Source organism: Festucalex cinctus, chromosome 8, assembly GCF_051991245.1.
Source record: "Festucalex cinctus isolate MCC-2025b chromosome 8, RoL_Fcin_1.0, whole genome shotgun sequence".
Classification (NCBI taxonomy): domain Eukaryota; kingdom Metazoa; phylum Chordata; class Actinopteri; order Syngnathiformes; family Syngnathidae; genus Festucalex; species Festucalex cinctus.
This window is the reverse complement of record NC_135418.1, coordinates 23,358,469-23,376,821: the sequence shown is the minus strand read 5'-3', so window position 1 is coordinate 23,376,821 and position 18,353 is coordinate 23,358,469. Positions and strand designations below refer to the sequence as shown.

The window sequence follows — 18,353 nt, the reverse complement described above, 5'->3', positions numbered from 1 at the left end:
AAAATGATCAGTACAAGCGCTGAATAAGGCAACAAACGCAACAATCAGTATGATACAACACTTTTATCACAAACTGCAACGTTCAATGAATACCATGCACGGTCAAAAGCACATCATTTCACTTCTCGATGTCAGTATTTATAATTGAATGGTCTCTGATCGGATTGCGCAGGTGTACCTAATCAACTGTCCCGCGAGTCTGCTCATCTTTATGATGTGGCGCCTCTCAGAGACGTCACAGAGGTACTGCGCTGTCGGTGTGCAATTGCTGCTTCCATGACAACCAACAAACCACACTTGGACCACCAACGGACAACAAACGTACATTTAATTTCCACTCGACAGGTTGTTAACAGCAACAAATGGAGGGCTCCGTGCTGTTGCCAATGGAGGCGGAGGCGTTTATTGAAAGTTTGGAAATATTTTCCCTGAAAGACGTGGGTTCGACCAGGTAAATTTCCGTCGAATTGACATGATTGGGCTGCTAGATAGTAAAATGGGTAGGAATTATGTCCTCATTATCTACCTTTATCTAACTACCTTCTGCACACATGTATTTAGTCATTTTAACTACAACATGTTAATTTGAAAACTAAAAATTTCCCTTTTTTCCTGGTCTAGATAAAGTCCTTCCATTTTTTTTCTTGAGTATTAGGCTATTATTTGGAAAAAGAAAACTTTTTGACTTGACTGACTTCCTTTTTAAAACAGTTGCTTTAACCAAACAAAAATGAAACATTTGGGGGCTCTGCAATTGCCTATGTTAGCCTATTGTTAAGTCAACCTCTTCCATAGTTCTAACACAGGGAAAAGCTAGTTCATGAAATGGCAGTCAGTGTTGCCCACTTAGCGATTTGATCTCTACATTGAGTGATTTGCATGTCGCTGTCCCTCGAGTTTGAGAACCACTGGGTTAGTAACAACGTATGTAGGCAAACATATGTTACAAGCGCATTTAAAGTGATTTCAAAACAACAGAGCTGATTAATATAATCACCCAACCCCTCTTCTTAGGTGGTTCAGACAACATGAGCACATTGAGAAGCTCAACATGCAGGCAATACTGAGTGCTTCCGCCAAACTGGACGAGTACATCAAGGAGATGCTGGTTTCTCATGGAAAGGTGACACAATAAAGATCACTAATCTTCTTTTTGCTTAAGTGGTGCCTTGAGATATGTGAACTAACTTGTCAATCTGTTATTTATTTTTTACTTATGTTGACATTTCCACTCTCAGTTGACAGTTGTTGTCAAGCTATAAGCATAAAACAAATATAATTGTATATTTAAAGCTTTATTGGCCATTTAAACCACATAGCCTCTGCTACCTGAATACAAACATACAATGGGAAATTCCATAGGTAAACTGGCTAGCATCATGCCAGTACCGTATACAGATTGTCTTAAAATGCCCCTAGCTGGCCAAGGCCTACACACCTGAATGAAAGTGGCAAAAAATGAAATGTTTTTAATTGTAAAAAACATGTGACTATATTACTGTTTTATGAGGCAGAAACAGATTAATGGAATTTCCATTGATTTCAATAGGGAAAGATGATTTCTGACTCAAGTGTTTTGAGTTCATTAATGCGGTCAAGGAACGGCTTTAACTGGTATCTCAAGGCACCTTCATAACGGAAAAGAGAGTTTGTTTTTGGTTTTTGATCCAAGAATGTCTTTTCTCCTTTGCAGATCTCAGTTCTGGTACATGAAATTATCCTGACTGAAGTGTGGAAGCAAAAAATATTCCCCATCTTATGCCAACTGAAGGACTTCACGCCGAAGAACACGTTTCCACTTTACATGGTGGTGAGTGGATAGTGCAATTCTATCATGAATGTGAATTAGTGACTGACTTCAAGTTATTTTTAGAATACCTTTCTAAGAATGTGTAATAAGGTTTCGTCAGTACTATTTTGGTAACAAAATTGAGTGCAATACTAGGTAGCAACCAGAAGAGGGCACTGTTGATTTCGGCTCAATAGTATGCTGGCTAAATATGATAAAGAAGTGTAATTCAGCTACTCAACTGACTTTTGAAATCAGTACACAGTAGAAAGCTTCATTTATTTTATTTTGAGTGAGTAAGTGTTAGCCTCGCTAGTTCCATGTTTAGTTGTTAAGACAAATGTTGGAAATAAGCCTTGACAAAAAGATATCTTCATCAAAAATAGTAAAAAATACGTTGGACGTTGAATACACATTTCCTTGATCGACTGTGAGAAAAAGACTGAATGATCAAGCACAACATGGTGCCCAAAGCGCTTTACAAACAATAATAACACAGCCGCTCATCAGTGCAGAATGGCCCACACTTTTTGTTAATTGAAAAAAAAAAAAATCATTTATGTTAAAATGTCTTCTTCCATCTTCCTCCCAGATCCACCATGAAGCCACCATCACCAATTTGTTGGAGACCATCATGTTCCACAAGGTTAGTCAATGCCTTAAAAAAAAAAAAAAAGAAAGAGTCTATGCTTCAAATGCCAGATATTTGTGATATCAAAAATAAGGCCAAGATAAAACATTACAAGACTTTTTCCAACAGTAATGTCACCTACAACTTTATAATTCAAATGGGGGGAAATGAGAGGGACATAAAATAAACAGGAAAAAAAATTGGTTGTGCATACCTTCTTACGTTTGGGATGTGGCTATGTTTAGAATGAACCAATCACATTCAAACTCATGTTAAATGGGAGTCACACCTGACACCTGCATATGTGCCTCTGATTTACCATTCTACCATTCTGATTTACTATTCTAATAGACTTAGCTTATCCTGGGCTTGTTTTTGTTTTATTTGTCTGTTTTTTTTAACAGTGTTATGTAGACTTTTTATAGACACTGAAATGTTTTTCATTTTGCATAGGACTCATGCAAAGCTAGCGACGACTCTGTTCTTGACTTGGTGGATTACTGCCACCGGAAGCTCACCCTGCTGGCCGCGAAGACCGACAAAGACTACACGATTACTCAAAAGATGTCCGGCGATGCGGTTTTGTCTTCTAAAGAGGTAAACAAGCGACGGTTGGGTTGACGACCAGTTAGGCGATCAAGGTGATGATGAGTGTGGAATCTCTTGTAAGGAGTTGCAATTTCAAGCTGCTGAGATGGAATTCGACATTTCTTTGAAGGCTCTGAGTGTGCTGCGTTACATCACTGACCACACTGAAAGGTACATGTACAGTGCAGTACTGTCAGAGATGAGATTCAAAGTACTATAAATACTAACCAATAAACTTTTCTGTCTTTTGTAATAAGGCCTATATAATTTTCTGTTTACAGTATCAGTGCCATTAATCGAATGCTCTGCACACATAACGTGCCTTGTTTACTGGTGCGCCTGATTGAGTGCTGCCCGTGGAGTCGCTGCACAGCAGGTAAGCGTCATCACGTCGCCCGCGTCCTTAGCATCCCTCTTCCAGTCTACCCAATCATCCTCTCGATCATTCTCAACCCCCCCATGCAGGCAATATAGAGAAATACATCAATGGCAAATGGCAGAAGATACCAGACGAAGACCGCCTGAAGATGACAAAACTGGACGGGCAGGTCTGGATTTCGCTGTACAATCTGCTCCTTAAGGAGGACTGCCAACGAAAATATGACTTCAACAGTTTTAATAAGAGTCAGCTTCTGAAGGTGAAGTTCTCTATAAGAATAATTGTATACATTTACGAGGATAAACGATCTATACAATGAGTTTCACTTTTGGTATTAAACTACTGAAACACATTTCCACATTATTCAAATCTATTGAGCTGTTCATATAGTGAGCGCGGCACCGCTTTCCTTGTTTTGCTTTCTCTGTATTGTTTTGACCAAGAAGCTTCCTCCTATTATGCACGCCTTCATCCACTTCCTGTCCATGACACAAGCAGATGAGCTTTGTTACTACCTCCATCAACTTCCTAAATTCTATCTATATGCTCCACTTAGCAGTGTTGATAGTGGCTTTACACCATAGTACATCCTCTTATGTTTCACAGCTGCGCAGTTACCTGACTGAGGTGTTGATCGACCAGTTGCCCAACTTGGCCGAACTCCAGCGCGTTCTGGCTCATCTGGCGGTCACAGACCCCGAACCCCCGAAGAAGGAACTCGTTTTAGAGCAGGTACATTTGGAGTGGAACAATTTGGAGTTCTACTAAAATGTTATGCGTCAAATGCTGCTTTGGCGCCACCTGGTGGTATGTATGGGTAAAGGAAACTTTTTTGAGGGGTGGAAATTACTGGAGGATTTTCACTATTCGCGGCATGCCTCTTCCTATGATCTGCCAATTATGAGAGGTCATTTTACAGTCAATAGGCACACCTGTAAAATTTTGTGAGGTCATATAAACAGATATGAACTGTACTTCCTTCTAATTAAAACCTTGCGTTGACCTTCTGCTTCTTGTAGATCCCTGAAATGTGGAACCACATCATGAGAGAGAATTCCGATAAGTGGAAGGCGATCGCAAAGTATCAAGTCAAACAAACATTCAACGCCTCTGAAAAAGACCTGAGGCTGCAGGCACAGAGGTACTACGAAAAATAGAAGACTGAAAGAAAACAGTCCCTCCCTTTGCATGGATGTCAATAATGGTTGTGTTGGATCAGGTTGGCTCAGACGTACAATTTGGACGTGATGGAGACTTTGCTTCCCGAGAAGCCAAAGTGTGGCTGCTGCGGCAAAGAGGCTGCCAAGAGATGCTCTCGATGTCAAGGGGAGTGGTACTGTCAGAGGTACAGTAAGGCCATCGGCATTGATAATTGATCGTTTGTCCCTTGATGTCACCAAAGTGTGAAATGATTGTTCATTTCTTGGCTGCTTTTTGTAGAGAATGTCAGGTGAAACACTGGCCAAAACACAAGAAGGCCTGCCAGCTCATGATGGAGGCCAACAAGAGGACTCAGGCTGACTTGAGTTGTAACAAATAAGTGAGATGAGCAGCATACTGTAAACTGACAAGAGAGTTTACAGTTGCAATGGACAGGCCAGAGCCCAGACCTAAATATGTGAGGTCATCTGAACAGAAATAGTCCTGATCTGGACTTTTATTTTAAATGTTCTTGTAATTTCAACAACTCCCCGTTTAGTTTAATAAACTGCTTCCTCCGTTTTGGAAGAAATGTGAAAGTTCATTACAGATTTGTTTTCTTTTTATATGTGCATCACAAATTTTGGTACGCTGATATAATATGTGTGATCCAATGTAAGAGTTGGATCACAAATTCTGCCTTTCCAGAGGGAATTTTAACATGTCTGTGGAGGTAGGTTCCAAATGTTTAGAAGAACAGTTTCATAGAACACACATGAGTGGAATACATTTTACATTGTTTTCTGTGTGACAAAAAAAGAGCCCCTTGCAAGGCATGCAAGTACCCTGAACATGGCCCCAAGGCACGGTGCCCATTTTCATGTTGCAAAAGCAAATATTTATCCACGTTGTACAACACTTTACTCTTTTATGTTCTTCCAAGCTGCAAATATTTTGCCGAATTCACCTTGCCTCATCTGTATAACTTCCATCTATCCATCCATCCATTATCTTGACCGCTTGATCTGTATAACTTTACATAAGAAAAGAGCGTGAGCGAGCTGCAGGGGGCGCTACCACATGGACAAGACATGGCCAGCCAAACCATGCGTTTTGATGACTTGTTTTTCAACATCTTAAACCTTGATTTATTAGGAATCATGTTTACATATATATATATATTTGTTGTTGTTGTTTTTGTACATGAGGGGACATGTTTTCCAGGTGCAAATGTCACAATACTTACCATAATGCATCAACTTTCACTTTCTGTGGAAGTTGATGCAAATTAACACTGAGGGGAATTTGTTGTAATAATTTTCAAAGCTTGTTTGGTATCAGGAGAAATTAAGCAAGTAGCCTATCATGAAGGAAAAAACTAAAGTGCAAACTTGTTTTGAATATCATATTCTAATGCAGAAAAATGCATTCAATCAGAAATTAGATTTTTATGAGATTGTCCCAATATTACTTGAGAGCAGTGATTCTCAAAGTGTTGTGTGACCACAAATTAAATTTACATTTCAAATATGAAATACAATCAAACATTACAATCAACCTGTTTGTTTTCATTTTTTTTGTAAATTTAAATTCAATAGTGTAAGAATGAGAACTTCTGCATTTAATCTTTTTTTAAATTTTTTATTTTTTATTTTTTTTTATTTTTGACTCATTTAAGTACAGTTTTTCATTTCCTATATAAACACACTTAAGTGACAGTGGCTTACAATATTAACTATATAGCAATAAACAGTTTATAGCAATAAAACGCCACATTTTTATGAACACTTAAAGTACTTTATTTAATGTTGGCCATTTACAAAGTATTTGGTTGGTAGCCTAAAGATTTGACAACAACTGCTTCGGAGCCGTTGAAAATGGGTGTACTCTGCATAAAATGGCTGTAAATTAATAACATCTATTGTGGAAGTATACAAAGGTAAACTAAAAAGTCAATCACTATGTAAATTGTGTACTGTAGTTTTGCACAAATTCAGTATGAGGTTGTCGGCCGGGGGTAGAGTGGGGTGGTTGACGCCCCCCTTTCTCGACCACCTCCTTGAAAACATCCCGGATGTTGCTGCAGCTCATCTGCTGATGCCTCCTCCTTCCTCCTCCTCCTCCTATAACTTCAACCCTTTAGTCATACTACTTAACCCACACCACAGATGTTTGTAACGGAGCGCCCTCCTCCGTGATGGCACCGGGCAGAGCCGGAAGAAACTACCAAGGGTGACGGCGTGCTTCCTCCAGACGGGAAGCCGAAAGAAGAGGCGCCTTCTCGGCCCGGCCGAGATGTCTGCCGCGGAAAGTTTTCTTCTTCGCATGGAAGATGTTTTTCAAACAAAGCGCTTATCTTTCTCATCTTCTGCGGTGAGTCAGACTCCACGACAACACGCCGAACAATACAATTTGAAGTGTTAATAACGTGACAATGAACATTGTGAAATATAGTCATTAAAATGTAGCTGTTTATCCCTGAGCTTAGTTGCGGCGAGGTACTTTTTGCAGTCTGCTGACATCACGACTTATCTAAGATGTTTTTTCTATTCTTCGTGTCCTGTAGAAAAGATTGGTTTAAAAGTTTAAAACACATTGAACTCATACTTGCGTCCATTTCTGTCTCAATCCCCAAAATTTGTTTAGTTTTTTTTTTCCTTTTTGTGTAGGCGACTGTTATATATATATATATAAAAAGAAACTCAGTACAGCAAAGGGTAGCTTTTTATGAGCTCGTTAACACATGAGCAGCTTTTCACAACCTTTATTCAGCCAAGGGACCACAGGTGCTCTCAAACTTTTCTGTTCTAAGACTTTTATTCTTAAAAAGGTTTATTTATTATTCTTGTTAACCACTAACATTACACACATTTGGAACATTAAGATCCCATAATTATAGGAAAATTCAAAAGAAAACTACTTGATTAAATAACGATTCATTTAAAATCTACCCCAGATAAGCTAAATAACAATTTGGGTATAATAAAGTTTAGAAACAGTCCTTAAAGATTAAATGCACTGATGTACTTAAAAAGTCAAATACAACTGAACTGTGCTTAGGCAATGATTAGTTTGCATACAACTAGAGGGAGCCCACGTACCACTAGTGACACTAGTGAGAATTACTGCTAGAAAAAACAAACCCCCCCCAAAAAAACCTCATGGGACACACCCAACAAAAATAGAATAAAATAATAAATATTAGTACCGTTAATCAGGACCCATAATGTATTTTTAACTCGACTGACAAAAAAAATAAAATAAAATAAAAATTTTAAAAAAGATCTCTGCTTTTGCATTTGAGCTCTTCAGCTGTGCCAGTGCTGGGTGGGTTGTGAATTTGGAACCTGGGCCTTAAAGATTACCTAACTTAATACCATCACTATGACATCACAATTATAGAAACCAGAAACACGAGCCCAAAAAAAAAATGCAATATAAGAGCTAGCAACTATGCTATTTAGTATGACTGTAAGAGGTTTTCCGTGACCAGCCAATCAGAAGACAGAAAAGTGCTTATGTAGCTGGGCTGGGAGGTGAATTTTAATTGTTTTTTGGTGCGTTTTGCTGTCTCATAGTGACCATGGAGGTGTAGAGGTCGGGAGTGACACAATGTCCATGGGGGAGTGCATCGAGCTGCGTGACCTGAGGCCCGGCGGGGAGCACATCCAGCTGTCCGGAGCGTGCTCACCCCGCTCCCCTCCACGTTTGGAGAGAGCCAACGCCCTGAGGATCAGCCCGGGGAAGGTGCCGGATCTGCTGAGCCGGGTGGGCATCATCCGGGTCCTGATCAGCTGTGAGCTGGACCGCCACCTGGCAGAGGAGACCGGGGAGGGTCACGAGTTCCAGCCCTGCAGCCACGCTCAGCCCACGTGGTGCGACCTGTGCGGTGACTTCATCTGGGGCCTCTACAAACAGAGCTTGCGCTGTGCCAGTGAGTTCACCAATATTTGTGACGGAAATATGGATGATAGTGAAATAAAAATGGCAATTGGAAGCCATTTGCCAGTCATTTATGAAATGTCAAACCATTGTCTGTACGCCTCACTTGCTTAAGATGCTATTTTCAAGATCAAACAAAGTGATGAACTTCCTGTTCTTCAGCAGAAACCCACACAAAGAGACGCCAGTGGTTTATGTTATATAGTTAGTGCAATCACATGCTTATACAGCAATTATGAACCATAACACTGATTCTGATAATAGTAACAACAAACTCTTATTTTCATTTTACAAAAGTAAGAAACAGTCATGTGACATGATCTTAAAAGCTATTCATTTTTCATTGTGGTTAGAGACTAAACATTTTTGTATCACAATTATCATGACCAAAAATACTATCACAGTTATCAATATTATCACCATTGTATTTTCATGTTAAACTGTCAACTATTTCATCTCATTCATAGTTTCTTGTGGTGTACTGGTCACCAAATTTCAAGTTCCACTGCCGCTGCAATGACCATCATGGCCACTCGTGGATTTTTTTTATTTTATTTTTTTCAGATGGCAAGGCAATGTAACAAATTGTGTGTTAATGTAATTTTATTTGTGCCGTGTCTGAAACATTCCGTTCCTCCAGATTGCAAGTTCACATGCCACTACCGCTGTCGTCCCCTGATCCGCTTAGACTGCAGCTGGGATCGAGGTTCTTCCACTGACCACACGTTGGTTGTGGAGCACACCATCGAAACAGACACCCATGTGGTAAGGAACCTACAAGTAAATTAGTGAATAAGTTGAACTGACAAAAGTAATAATGAAAAAGAAAAAATAATGAAAATAAGAAGGAATTTTTTAATTGTGGTTCAACAGAATTATTTTTAAAAACTCATGAAACGGGGCTAGACAAGAAATATATCAACCTGAAAAAAAAATGCAAATAATTTGACAACAGGTACATGTTCGCACAAGGTGTGTCCTCTAATTAGCATCGCAAGTGTTTTCAAACTTTTAATGCGAACTAACCAAAAGTATATATTATTGGAAAAATATGAAATTGTCCAAATTGTAACGTAGTAAAGTAAATATTTTCTTTAGCGTCCTCCAAATGATCATATGTGCCCGATGCTGACTGCCCAACGTACTTACAAAGGGAAGTACGGTACAGGCAAGTTAATGTTGAGAAATAGTTAAGTAACACCTTGTGTAAGGTTTTCTCAACAGATGAATTCTTACAGTCGTGCCCTCTTTGACATGCACAAGTAAAACCTCAAAGAAATTGCTTGAAAAAAAAAAAAAAGAACTGCTTTGCTAAATGTAATACTAGGGAGGGAGCCACAACTGAACTGAATGAAAGTCATTGTCAGAGATTCAAACTATCACCTCATAACATAAGTGGAATCACCAGTTCAACTGCTGTCACATCTGTTGCAACAAATGCAGCATAGTTAATATAGCATATTGTTTTTGCGTCACCTGACCTATCCTAACTCTCATTCCACACCTTGAGGGCAGGTACATCATTCTGTGAAGTGGAGCGAAGTCTGTTTGCTTAGGCTCAAGATTAACTCATTCACTGCCAGTCATTATAGAAAATTTTTACATTTCCAATACTCGCGTGATATTACATTCAATAATTATATATAAACCGAATCTACCAAATAACAGAATAGACTCCCTACTTTTTGTCCCGTCCCGTTCTTTTATAATTGACAGCAGAAAAATGTAGGTTTGCCAAAATACAGCCATTTCTCCCATGGACTCTGAAACTGTGTTTATTTCCTATAAAATGGGGCAATGATGTCATCTACCGGTGGTTGGGCATCAGTAAAGTTGTTTCCAAGTTTGATATTTACAGTGGAGCATGCTCAGATTCGCCCCCATTTAGCACCGCTCTAAAAAATACAATTGACAAGTATACTTGTCAAAGGCAGTGAATGATTAAATGTCAAAATACAGCTTGTAAATGTGACTGGACCACATTACAATTACAATTGGTTGGACATTTATGCTCATTTATGAAATACCATGCTAATAATTGTACAAATGAAATCTCAAATATTACGAAGGATTACGGTATTAGGGCAAGGCTGTCAATCAAAACTTGTTAAGGTTCCGGTGCAACCGGAGAGTGGATCCCAGAATCACAGAACACAGGAGTAAGCGAGAGTTTTATTCACCAAAACACGTGAATATGAACATAAAGCGCTGGACACAGCCAGGAAAAAGGTTAACAAAAGGTGCTTGCAAATTGCAAGGAGAGAAATTAACACAACACAAAAAGACCCGAAGGCTACAAACCGCAAACACAAGAAAGCAACAACTTACTATAGCTATGAAACACGCCACATAAAAGTGGGAACAAAAAGAGACGTAGCAAAACTTAGGTAGATGAAAATCGAGAATCTTGGACTATAATAATAATTAGCGAAGGCGAAAAACAGTAGAAACACTAGACGATGGCTGTGAGCAGACGGAGCAACGACCCAACAGTGGCTGCAAGGAGTCCCAGTCCTTATGAAGGCCTAATAGGTGATGCCCTGCAGGTGTGGTGCAGGGGACACGCCCCTCTCATTAATCAGGCACTGTGAGACAAGGAAAACACACAGAGCCCAGCAACATGACAAAACTAAAGATACCATAAGATTTAAATGATATATTTTCAATATTAAAGTCATCATATTATGAGAATAAAGTTGTATATTTCCGTTTATCAGAAGCATCCTAAATGGTGGCAGTTGTGTGCTGCCTCCCATTTTAACATGAATGTGAGCAGTCAATTCTGAACAGAGCCAAAACTTCAGTTATAAGAGGGTGTGCACACTTGTGCAACCACATTATCTCATTTGTTTGATATTACTAACACTATCGGAAATAGTTTTAATTGTGTTATACGGGTTGTAGGTCAAAAATAATGTTGGGAAATTTTTTCAGGTCCGAAAAATCTGGCCTTCGAACAGGAGTATGTGTATTTTTTTTTTTTTAAATATCCACTGTAAGTGTAACTTTACCTTGAAGCTATTACATAAAACCTTAAATAAAACAGAAAATACATTATTTAGTGAGATTCGAAACATGTAAACATCAACAGATTTGTTCAAATTTTATTCAAGACACAATATGTATGGTTCAAATTGTGAGAAAAAATACTTTGTTGACACTGAAGGTTGCCATAAAAACAAGTAAAAAAAAAAGAAAAGAAAAAACACACACAACACATGAGCCAATAAATTATTTAACTGTAAAAACAATGTGGTAGTAAAAATAGTTACCCATCAAAATAATCTGACATAATATAAAAAAATGCATACATACACGTATGTACACGGTTAAAATGTTGCTTATCCTTATGTTCTGCAGATATTATCAAACATTTTAAAACATGCAACATGCTGAGACCAAAAGTGGCATTATAAATGAGAAAATGTTCTTCCCAGTGGGTTAAAGCAAAGCAGCACATCTTCAAATCCGTCTGTCGCCATTATCGCCATTGTGTTTGATGGCAACGTCACGTGACCCTTTGGGCATTTACTTCCGATGTTGCTGGTGCGGTCACGACGCACATTTTATAATGTTGGAAAGTTAACCTCCATAACGTCATAATAGAAGTTGGAAAGAAATCATACGATAACAATGGGTTAAATGACGCCTGATGCCCTGATCAGACGCCATTGCCTGAGATGGCACTGTCACGTGAACGCTTTAGAGCTTTAGCGGCACGTGAGACGGGCGCAGCTTGTAATTGCGCACGCGCAATACTGTAACGCCCTCAACCCGGCGTCACTTGTCCAATCAGGAAGCGTGACAGACACGTGATGTCGCTTCCGGTTTCGCTCGTCCAATCGGAAAGTGCTGCGCTGGAGTTGTGTATTTTCCAAAGCCAACGGCCTAATGGGCGAGGCCACGGACCGGGCGGGGTTTCCACTTTCCATCCAAGTGCATCCTGTTTCACACTAACATTTTGTCGAGCGGAAACGTGGCCGGTTTTAGGACGTTACGAGAGAGATTAGCTAACGGTTATTCGCCAATTGTAACTAGACTCTCAAGTTGTTTAAGGAAGTTTATCGCCTTTTTAGATAGGCCCGCCGTCGGAAGTTTGCAGTGAAGTTCTTAATTTGACTAGCCACTCAATTGGAGCGGGTCGTAAGTAGCTTAGCGAGCGATTCTCAGCCCATCATCACCATGTCAAGCACAGCCAGTAGCGCGGACAAGTCGCCCTCCTTCGAGAAGACCTGGGGCAGCTCCACCAGCAGTGGATACTGCAGCGACGAAGCGGCCGACTCCGACAGCGAGTTCGAGCAGTATTTCACCGCCCGCACGTCCTTTTTCCCCAAGGGCCGCAAAGCGAACGCGCACCTCAAGAAGGTGAGAGGCAACAAAATAAATAGTAATAATAATAGAGGGAAATGAAGTCAAAACAATAATAAAGAAACTGTTGGTACTTAAAGTGAAGGTTGCGCTTCGCTTCTTTGACGGTAGTCCTTAAATTTCCGAGTTGTCCCTGAATGCGTTTTCAACGTACACCATAAAGCTTGGGTAGTTGACCGTTGTGTTTCAGTTAAAAATATACTTTATTTGGCTTTATCTTGTCTTTTTTTTTTTTTTTTTTTTTTTTTTTTATTTGGCTATTTGCACGTTTTAGTGTGGTATTTGGTATTAGTTAAACATGAGACTTGAAGTTTTGCGCTTTGTTTTTGTTAAAAGATTTGTTGGTCCGTTTTTCATAAGTTTACTTAAAAATGGTCGTTTTATTTTTAATAGTTTCTTAGACTACAAGAACAAAAAAAAAGAGAGAATAAAAGCAAAAACCAGAAAGACAAAAAAATAAATGTGGAGAGTACCCTTCGCTTCCTCATTAGCAACAGAGTACTCAACTTTGCAGTAGTTCATGAACGTCCTTTTTAAATGTAGTTTGTCATGTGATTTTGTTGTTAAGAAAAGACAAAACAAACTGGCAGTCATAAATTGGTTAATCAATCAATGTTCTACTGAGCTGTTGTGACAGATTGTATTGTGTTTGATGTTGTGTTTAGTCGTAGTTTGGAAAAATACTGTGAGCTGAAGCAGCCATAGGCGCCACCATTACAGTATTATCAGTATCCGGCTGGGTGTTATGTGTTGGCCACAAAGGTAAAGAGTGTGCAAAATCAAAGAGTTTGGGAGAATGATGCAACCACATTTGTCTGATCCAGTATTCCGAAGTCTTAATGGCCTCTATGATACAGACTGACATGGACAACTGGCACCGTATTCCGCCATAATCAATGGCCACATAAGATAGAGGAAAATGTGCAAATAGACATTTTAAAGTGTAACCAACTTGTACACAGTTTCCACTACAAAGTCGTATTTGGTGACGCATGAGCTACTCTCATATTTCCAAGTATACACCCACCATTCATTGACTTCTGGATTTTTTATTTTTTTTTTCACACTCATTCTTGCATCATAGATGATTCACGGGATGTTGTGGAATTTTGTGTTGTGGTAGTCTACACCCACACAGCCGTCACTTGCTTTCTCAGTTTGGTTTTACTCCCATCAGGGTTATTGGAAAGCTGCACCTGGGCCTCTTATTGATTTATTGATCGGTTTACAGCATCACTTTTAACACTTCAATCAGCCATGAGTAGTGATATAATTGAATAATGTTATTCTTCTTGTTGCCCATTGAGTGCTTTTTCGAACACCCCCACCCCAACCCCCTTGTAGGGCTCAGTAGTTAATATTTAGGATCATACATTTCATAATCTCAGTGAAATGCTGACTCTTGGCCACATTATTAGGAGGACTATTGATTTTGAATGCCATAGTAAGATGTGCTTCGTCGTCGTATTCCGATGCGGCAAATGCCATTTGGCCTGAGCAAACAGGAAAAAGCCTATTTCGTGCTCACGACACTGCCGGTGTAGTAATGAGTTGAACGTGACTGGCTGAAGAGTCAGCTGACCTCACAGGATGTCTGCTATACAAGGGAGGGTATTGTATCTCCCACCAGCGGGGGCTATTTTTACATGACTACTCGGCCAAGGAATGCACTGTTGAGCATTTGCTCACAGCCATTGCAAACAGCTGCAACTTGTTCAGGCCCCATCCACAGCTCCCCACCACTGCCACCCCTCACTCATCCTCCCACAGTTGCAAGGCGCAGGCGCGGAACAAGAACGGATGGCGTCACTTTTGCCTGTGTTGGCAGGATGTTGGCCTGGTGCAAGCAGGGCTTGCCAAATCAAATAAACAAAAAGCCCTTTCAAGCCTTGATGTTACTTGATGTTTAGCTGTAGTTTTGAAGTCGTGTCATGCAATCTGTAATTTAAAAATGAATTTTAGGAGTGTATTGTGTTTACATATAGGACATGCCTAAACATTCTGGAGTATTTTTACCACATGTAAATCTTAAGTCATTATGAGAATGAAGTCAGCGTATTGCGAGAGTCCTCATAATTCCAAAGGAAACAATGTAATTTCACAAGATTTAATTTGCAAATTTGCAAGGAAATAACTTGGGAAATATTTAGCATTTTCTCATTAAAATTGAGACTTGGTAAGAGTGAGACATTGTTAATTTAATCGCCGAAAATAATGTAAAATCTGTTTTAAATGAACAAGGGAAAAAAAGGATAGTCATTTAGAACAAGATAAAAGTAGGCTGTGCAATTAATACAAATTACAATTTCAATTATTACACGCCACAATTACAAAATTGGCATAATCATCAGCAAAAATAAAACATTATTAATACTAATTTTGAGTTGTTTGAATGTATATTTGCACATTTTTAAAATTTTAAAATAACTGTTAGTACTGTTAGTGTTTCATAGAATTTTATTTGTCTGAATATTTTTATTTTTCTATTATACATTTAAACATTTTCTTGTTTTGCCCAAAAAAATGATCGTCTCAATTGTGATTTCAATTATTACCAAATGAATCGTGATTGTTTTCTTCATAATCGAACAGCCGGTCGATTCCGTTTTTTTTTTTTTTTTTTTTTTAAACAAAAGGTGATGTGCAACTTTTTTATTATGTAAAGACATTAACAATGAAGAAAAAATAAAGAAAAACTTAATAGTTAAGCATTACTCTGTGAAGTTGGAGAATAGGGTTTTCCTATCAATCAATATTGGGAATTGCTTTTTTACCTATTCAAAATAAGAAAAATATAAATGAATACAAGTATACAACAGGAAAAATAAACCTTATGAATTCATTGAATAATTGCAATTTATTTTTCTAAGTTAATGAGAGTGTAAATGTGTAAAGTAAAGTATATTTTCAAACATTAAACTGGTCAGGAGTGGCAAGGACCACCCGCCCGACAAGAAGCGGTTTCCTAGCAATGTTTGTGGATGGAACACTTGAAGTTTCGAGATGTAAACACTTTTTTTTCCCCTCACTATTCTCCCTCCAGGATGAACCAACTGAATGTGGCAAGCAGGTGTTGACCACTGCTGATACTCAGAAGAAGGTCAAGGAGTACAACACTCAGATCAATAGCAATCTGTTCATGAACATGGTGAGTGTTAAGTTTACAGTGCATATCAAAAGTCTACACACTCTTGTTCAAATGCCACATTTTTTGTGATAGAAAATAATTAGAGCAAGATAAGTAGTTTCAAAACATTTTCCTTCATTGCGCATAACTTGTGTAACATGAATGCAAACGTGAAGCTTTTCGAGAGAGGAAAAGTGTAAACAAACCACTGACAGGAGTTGTAATGGCTTGTTCCCATTTACAGAACAAAGATGGCTCTTTCACCGGCTTCATTAAAGTGCAGTTCAAGCTGGCGCGGCCCGTGTCTGTCATGCACCCGAAGAAAGGAGGAGGCGGCGGTGCGCAGAATGCCGGCTCCAGGAAGAACGCCGGCGTGAAGCGGCGTACCTCCTTCTACCTGCCCAAAGACGCGTCCAAGCACCTGCACATCAGCTCCCGCACATCTGCACGCGAAGTCATCGAGGCCCTGTTGAAAAAGTTCACCGTGGTCGACAACCCCGGCAAGTTCGCTCTGTTTGAGCGCAGCGAGCGCCACGACCAAGGTATCGCACGCGTTCATACAAATCCTTCATTTTTGAATCATGCTTTAGCTCTCGAAATTGTCTCTAAATTGAGCTTGTGTGTTCTATTATAGTTTACATTCGCAAGCTGTCTGACAATGAGCGCCCCCTACCTCTGCGACTGTGTGCTGGACCCAACGAGAAAGCGCTCAGCTTTGTTCTGAAGGAGAATGAGACTGGCGAAGTCAATGTGAGTGTTTCATTGTTCGTTTGAGGCCTTTATGCTATGCTATGCTAGCTCCGTGTTTGAACTAGTGCTCGTCAAATTGGTTCACATGAACTTGTATTACCACTGCACTACAACTAATCCCGTGTTGTTTCGTTTTGCAGTGGGATGCCTTCTCCACGCCAGAACTTAAGAACTTCCTGCTCATCCTCCAGCGCGAGGAGGAGGAGCACATCAAGCAGATCGTGGAGCGCTACAAAGTGGCTCGCGGCAAGATGCAGCAGGCTTTGCGCGGCTCCACCCCGGGCTGAACAGAGCCCTGCGTGACGGAGAGACCTGGAACGTAGCACCTCTTCGGCTGGACCGTGGCCTTTAATACGACCAGTCGCCGATGCACGTGACGCTCCCGTAAATGAACGAAAACTAAAAACACCTCCTCGGTGAACGAGAGTGTGAAAGGGGTGCGAGACGATGAGAGCGTGCGAGAGAGAACACTGACTCGAATGTGCGTGTGAGATGATGCGAGAAGCAGTGCCTGACACCTGGAGAGTCTGATGTGCCTGAGAGAATGAGTTGAGACAAATGAGGACTGGCGGATGTAAACTTTTTTTTTTAATTTTTTCTTTCTTTCTACATCACTGGTGCCACTGTCTTAATTCTGGCATGTTGCAACTGTGCGACATCTAGAAACAGTGCACCAGTCTAGCACATAAATACACATTCCTATTTAAAAACAAAATTGGTAACATCTGAATTATTGCCGCACACAGAAGCAAAAATCCTAATATAAAATTCGTAATTATCAATAGCTGCTTATTGGAAGTAGCCACTCCAGTCTTGCCATGTCCTCTACACCCATTATAGGTGCAACTCATTTTTTTTTTTTTTTTTTCTCACTGTCAATTTGTGAGTGAAGCGGTTGCGTGGACATTGTGCGATGCTGAATCTCAGCGAGTAGCACCATTGTTATTCACTCAGATCGACTGTGAATGTGAATGAATTCTTACTGTACAGTACACAAGTTACACTTAAAAGCTGTTCTATTTTTTCATGTTGTTGACCTTTTTCCCTGTCCTTTCATGTCACTGATTTCTCCCCCTGTCCTTTAATCACTTTGCATTTGTTTAATGCACACAAGCACTTGTTGGCCAGTACTGTTAGGTGCACACAGAATAATGCAACCGTCCTGCAGATTACTTATTTATAGAATCCGGCCGTCCTTTTTCTATAGTGCTTTTCAAAACTATAGCGGCGGGTGATCTGGTCTATCATAGACTGTTGATGAGAGAAGTGCATGTTGCACCCTTTCTCACACCAAACCAGCACTCCAGGTTTACCCTGTTTTCTTGCCAAAACGTCAAACTTGAGCTCACCTGCCAACCAAGTGTGAATTGGCACTGCAGAAAAAGATGGGTATGTTTAGGCTGAGATATTTTATATAAAGTATGTTTTATAGAGAACAATAGCAGGACTGTTGTCTAAACCGGTGCCTAATTCAGTGGACATTCAAGTGGCTTTATCACATCCTTTCAAATGTGACAAATGTGCACTACTTTGAATAAAATATCTATCAGGAAATGTGTGTTGTTTTGTTTTGTTTTGTTTTGTTTTGTTTGATTCTCCTCCCTCCCTTCACGTATTCCCCAGTTTCAATGCCAAGTGT

The 18,353-nt window shown here is 39.7% G+C and overlaps 2 protein-coding genes across 3 annotated transcripts; both read left to right on the top strand.

Moving 5' to 3' along the window:
- Positions 1-132: 132 nt before the first annotated feature.
- Positions 133-5,131, top strand: zmynd10 (zinc finger, MYND-type containing 10). The gene is made up of 12 exons (XM_077529425.1): positions 133-451; positions 1,015-1,123; positions 1,694-1,810; positions 2,382-2,435; positions 2,874-3,017; positions 3,091-3,179; positions 3,290-3,384; positions 3,474-3,646; positions 3,994-4,119; positions 4,407-4,528; positions 4,607-4,732; positions 4,828-5,131. The coding sequence occupies exons 1-12, from the start codon at positions 363-365 to the stop codon at positions 4,925-4,927; spliced, it is 1,344 nt and encodes a 447-aa protein (XP_077385551.1). The 5' UTR covers positions 133-362; the 3' UTR covers positions 4,928-5,131.
- Positions 5,132-6,631: 1,500 nt separating this feature from the next.
- On the top strand, positions 6,632-18,268 carry LOC144023692 (ras association domain-containing protein 1-like). 2 transcript variants are annotated; one of them, XM_077529426.1, is made up of 7 exons: positions 6,632-6,900; positions 8,106-8,461; positions 9,110-9,234; positions 15,881-15,985; positions 16,209-16,506; positions 16,599-16,714; positions 16,855-18,268. In XM_077529426.1, the coding sequence occupies exons 1-7, from the start codon at positions 6,860-6,862 to the stop codon at positions 16,999-17,001; spliced, it is 1,188 nt and encodes a 395-aa protein (XP_077385552.1). In that variant the 5' UTR covers positions 6,632-6,859; the 3' UTR covers positions 17,002-18,268. The 2 variants fall into 2 exon arrangements, with proteins under 2 accessions (XP_077385552.1, XP_077385553.1); XM_077529427.1 differs by lacking the exons at positions 6,632-6,900; positions 8,106-8,461; positions 9,110-9,234 and adding an exon at positions 12,342-12,834.
- Positions 18,269-18,353: the final 85 nt, after the last annotated feature.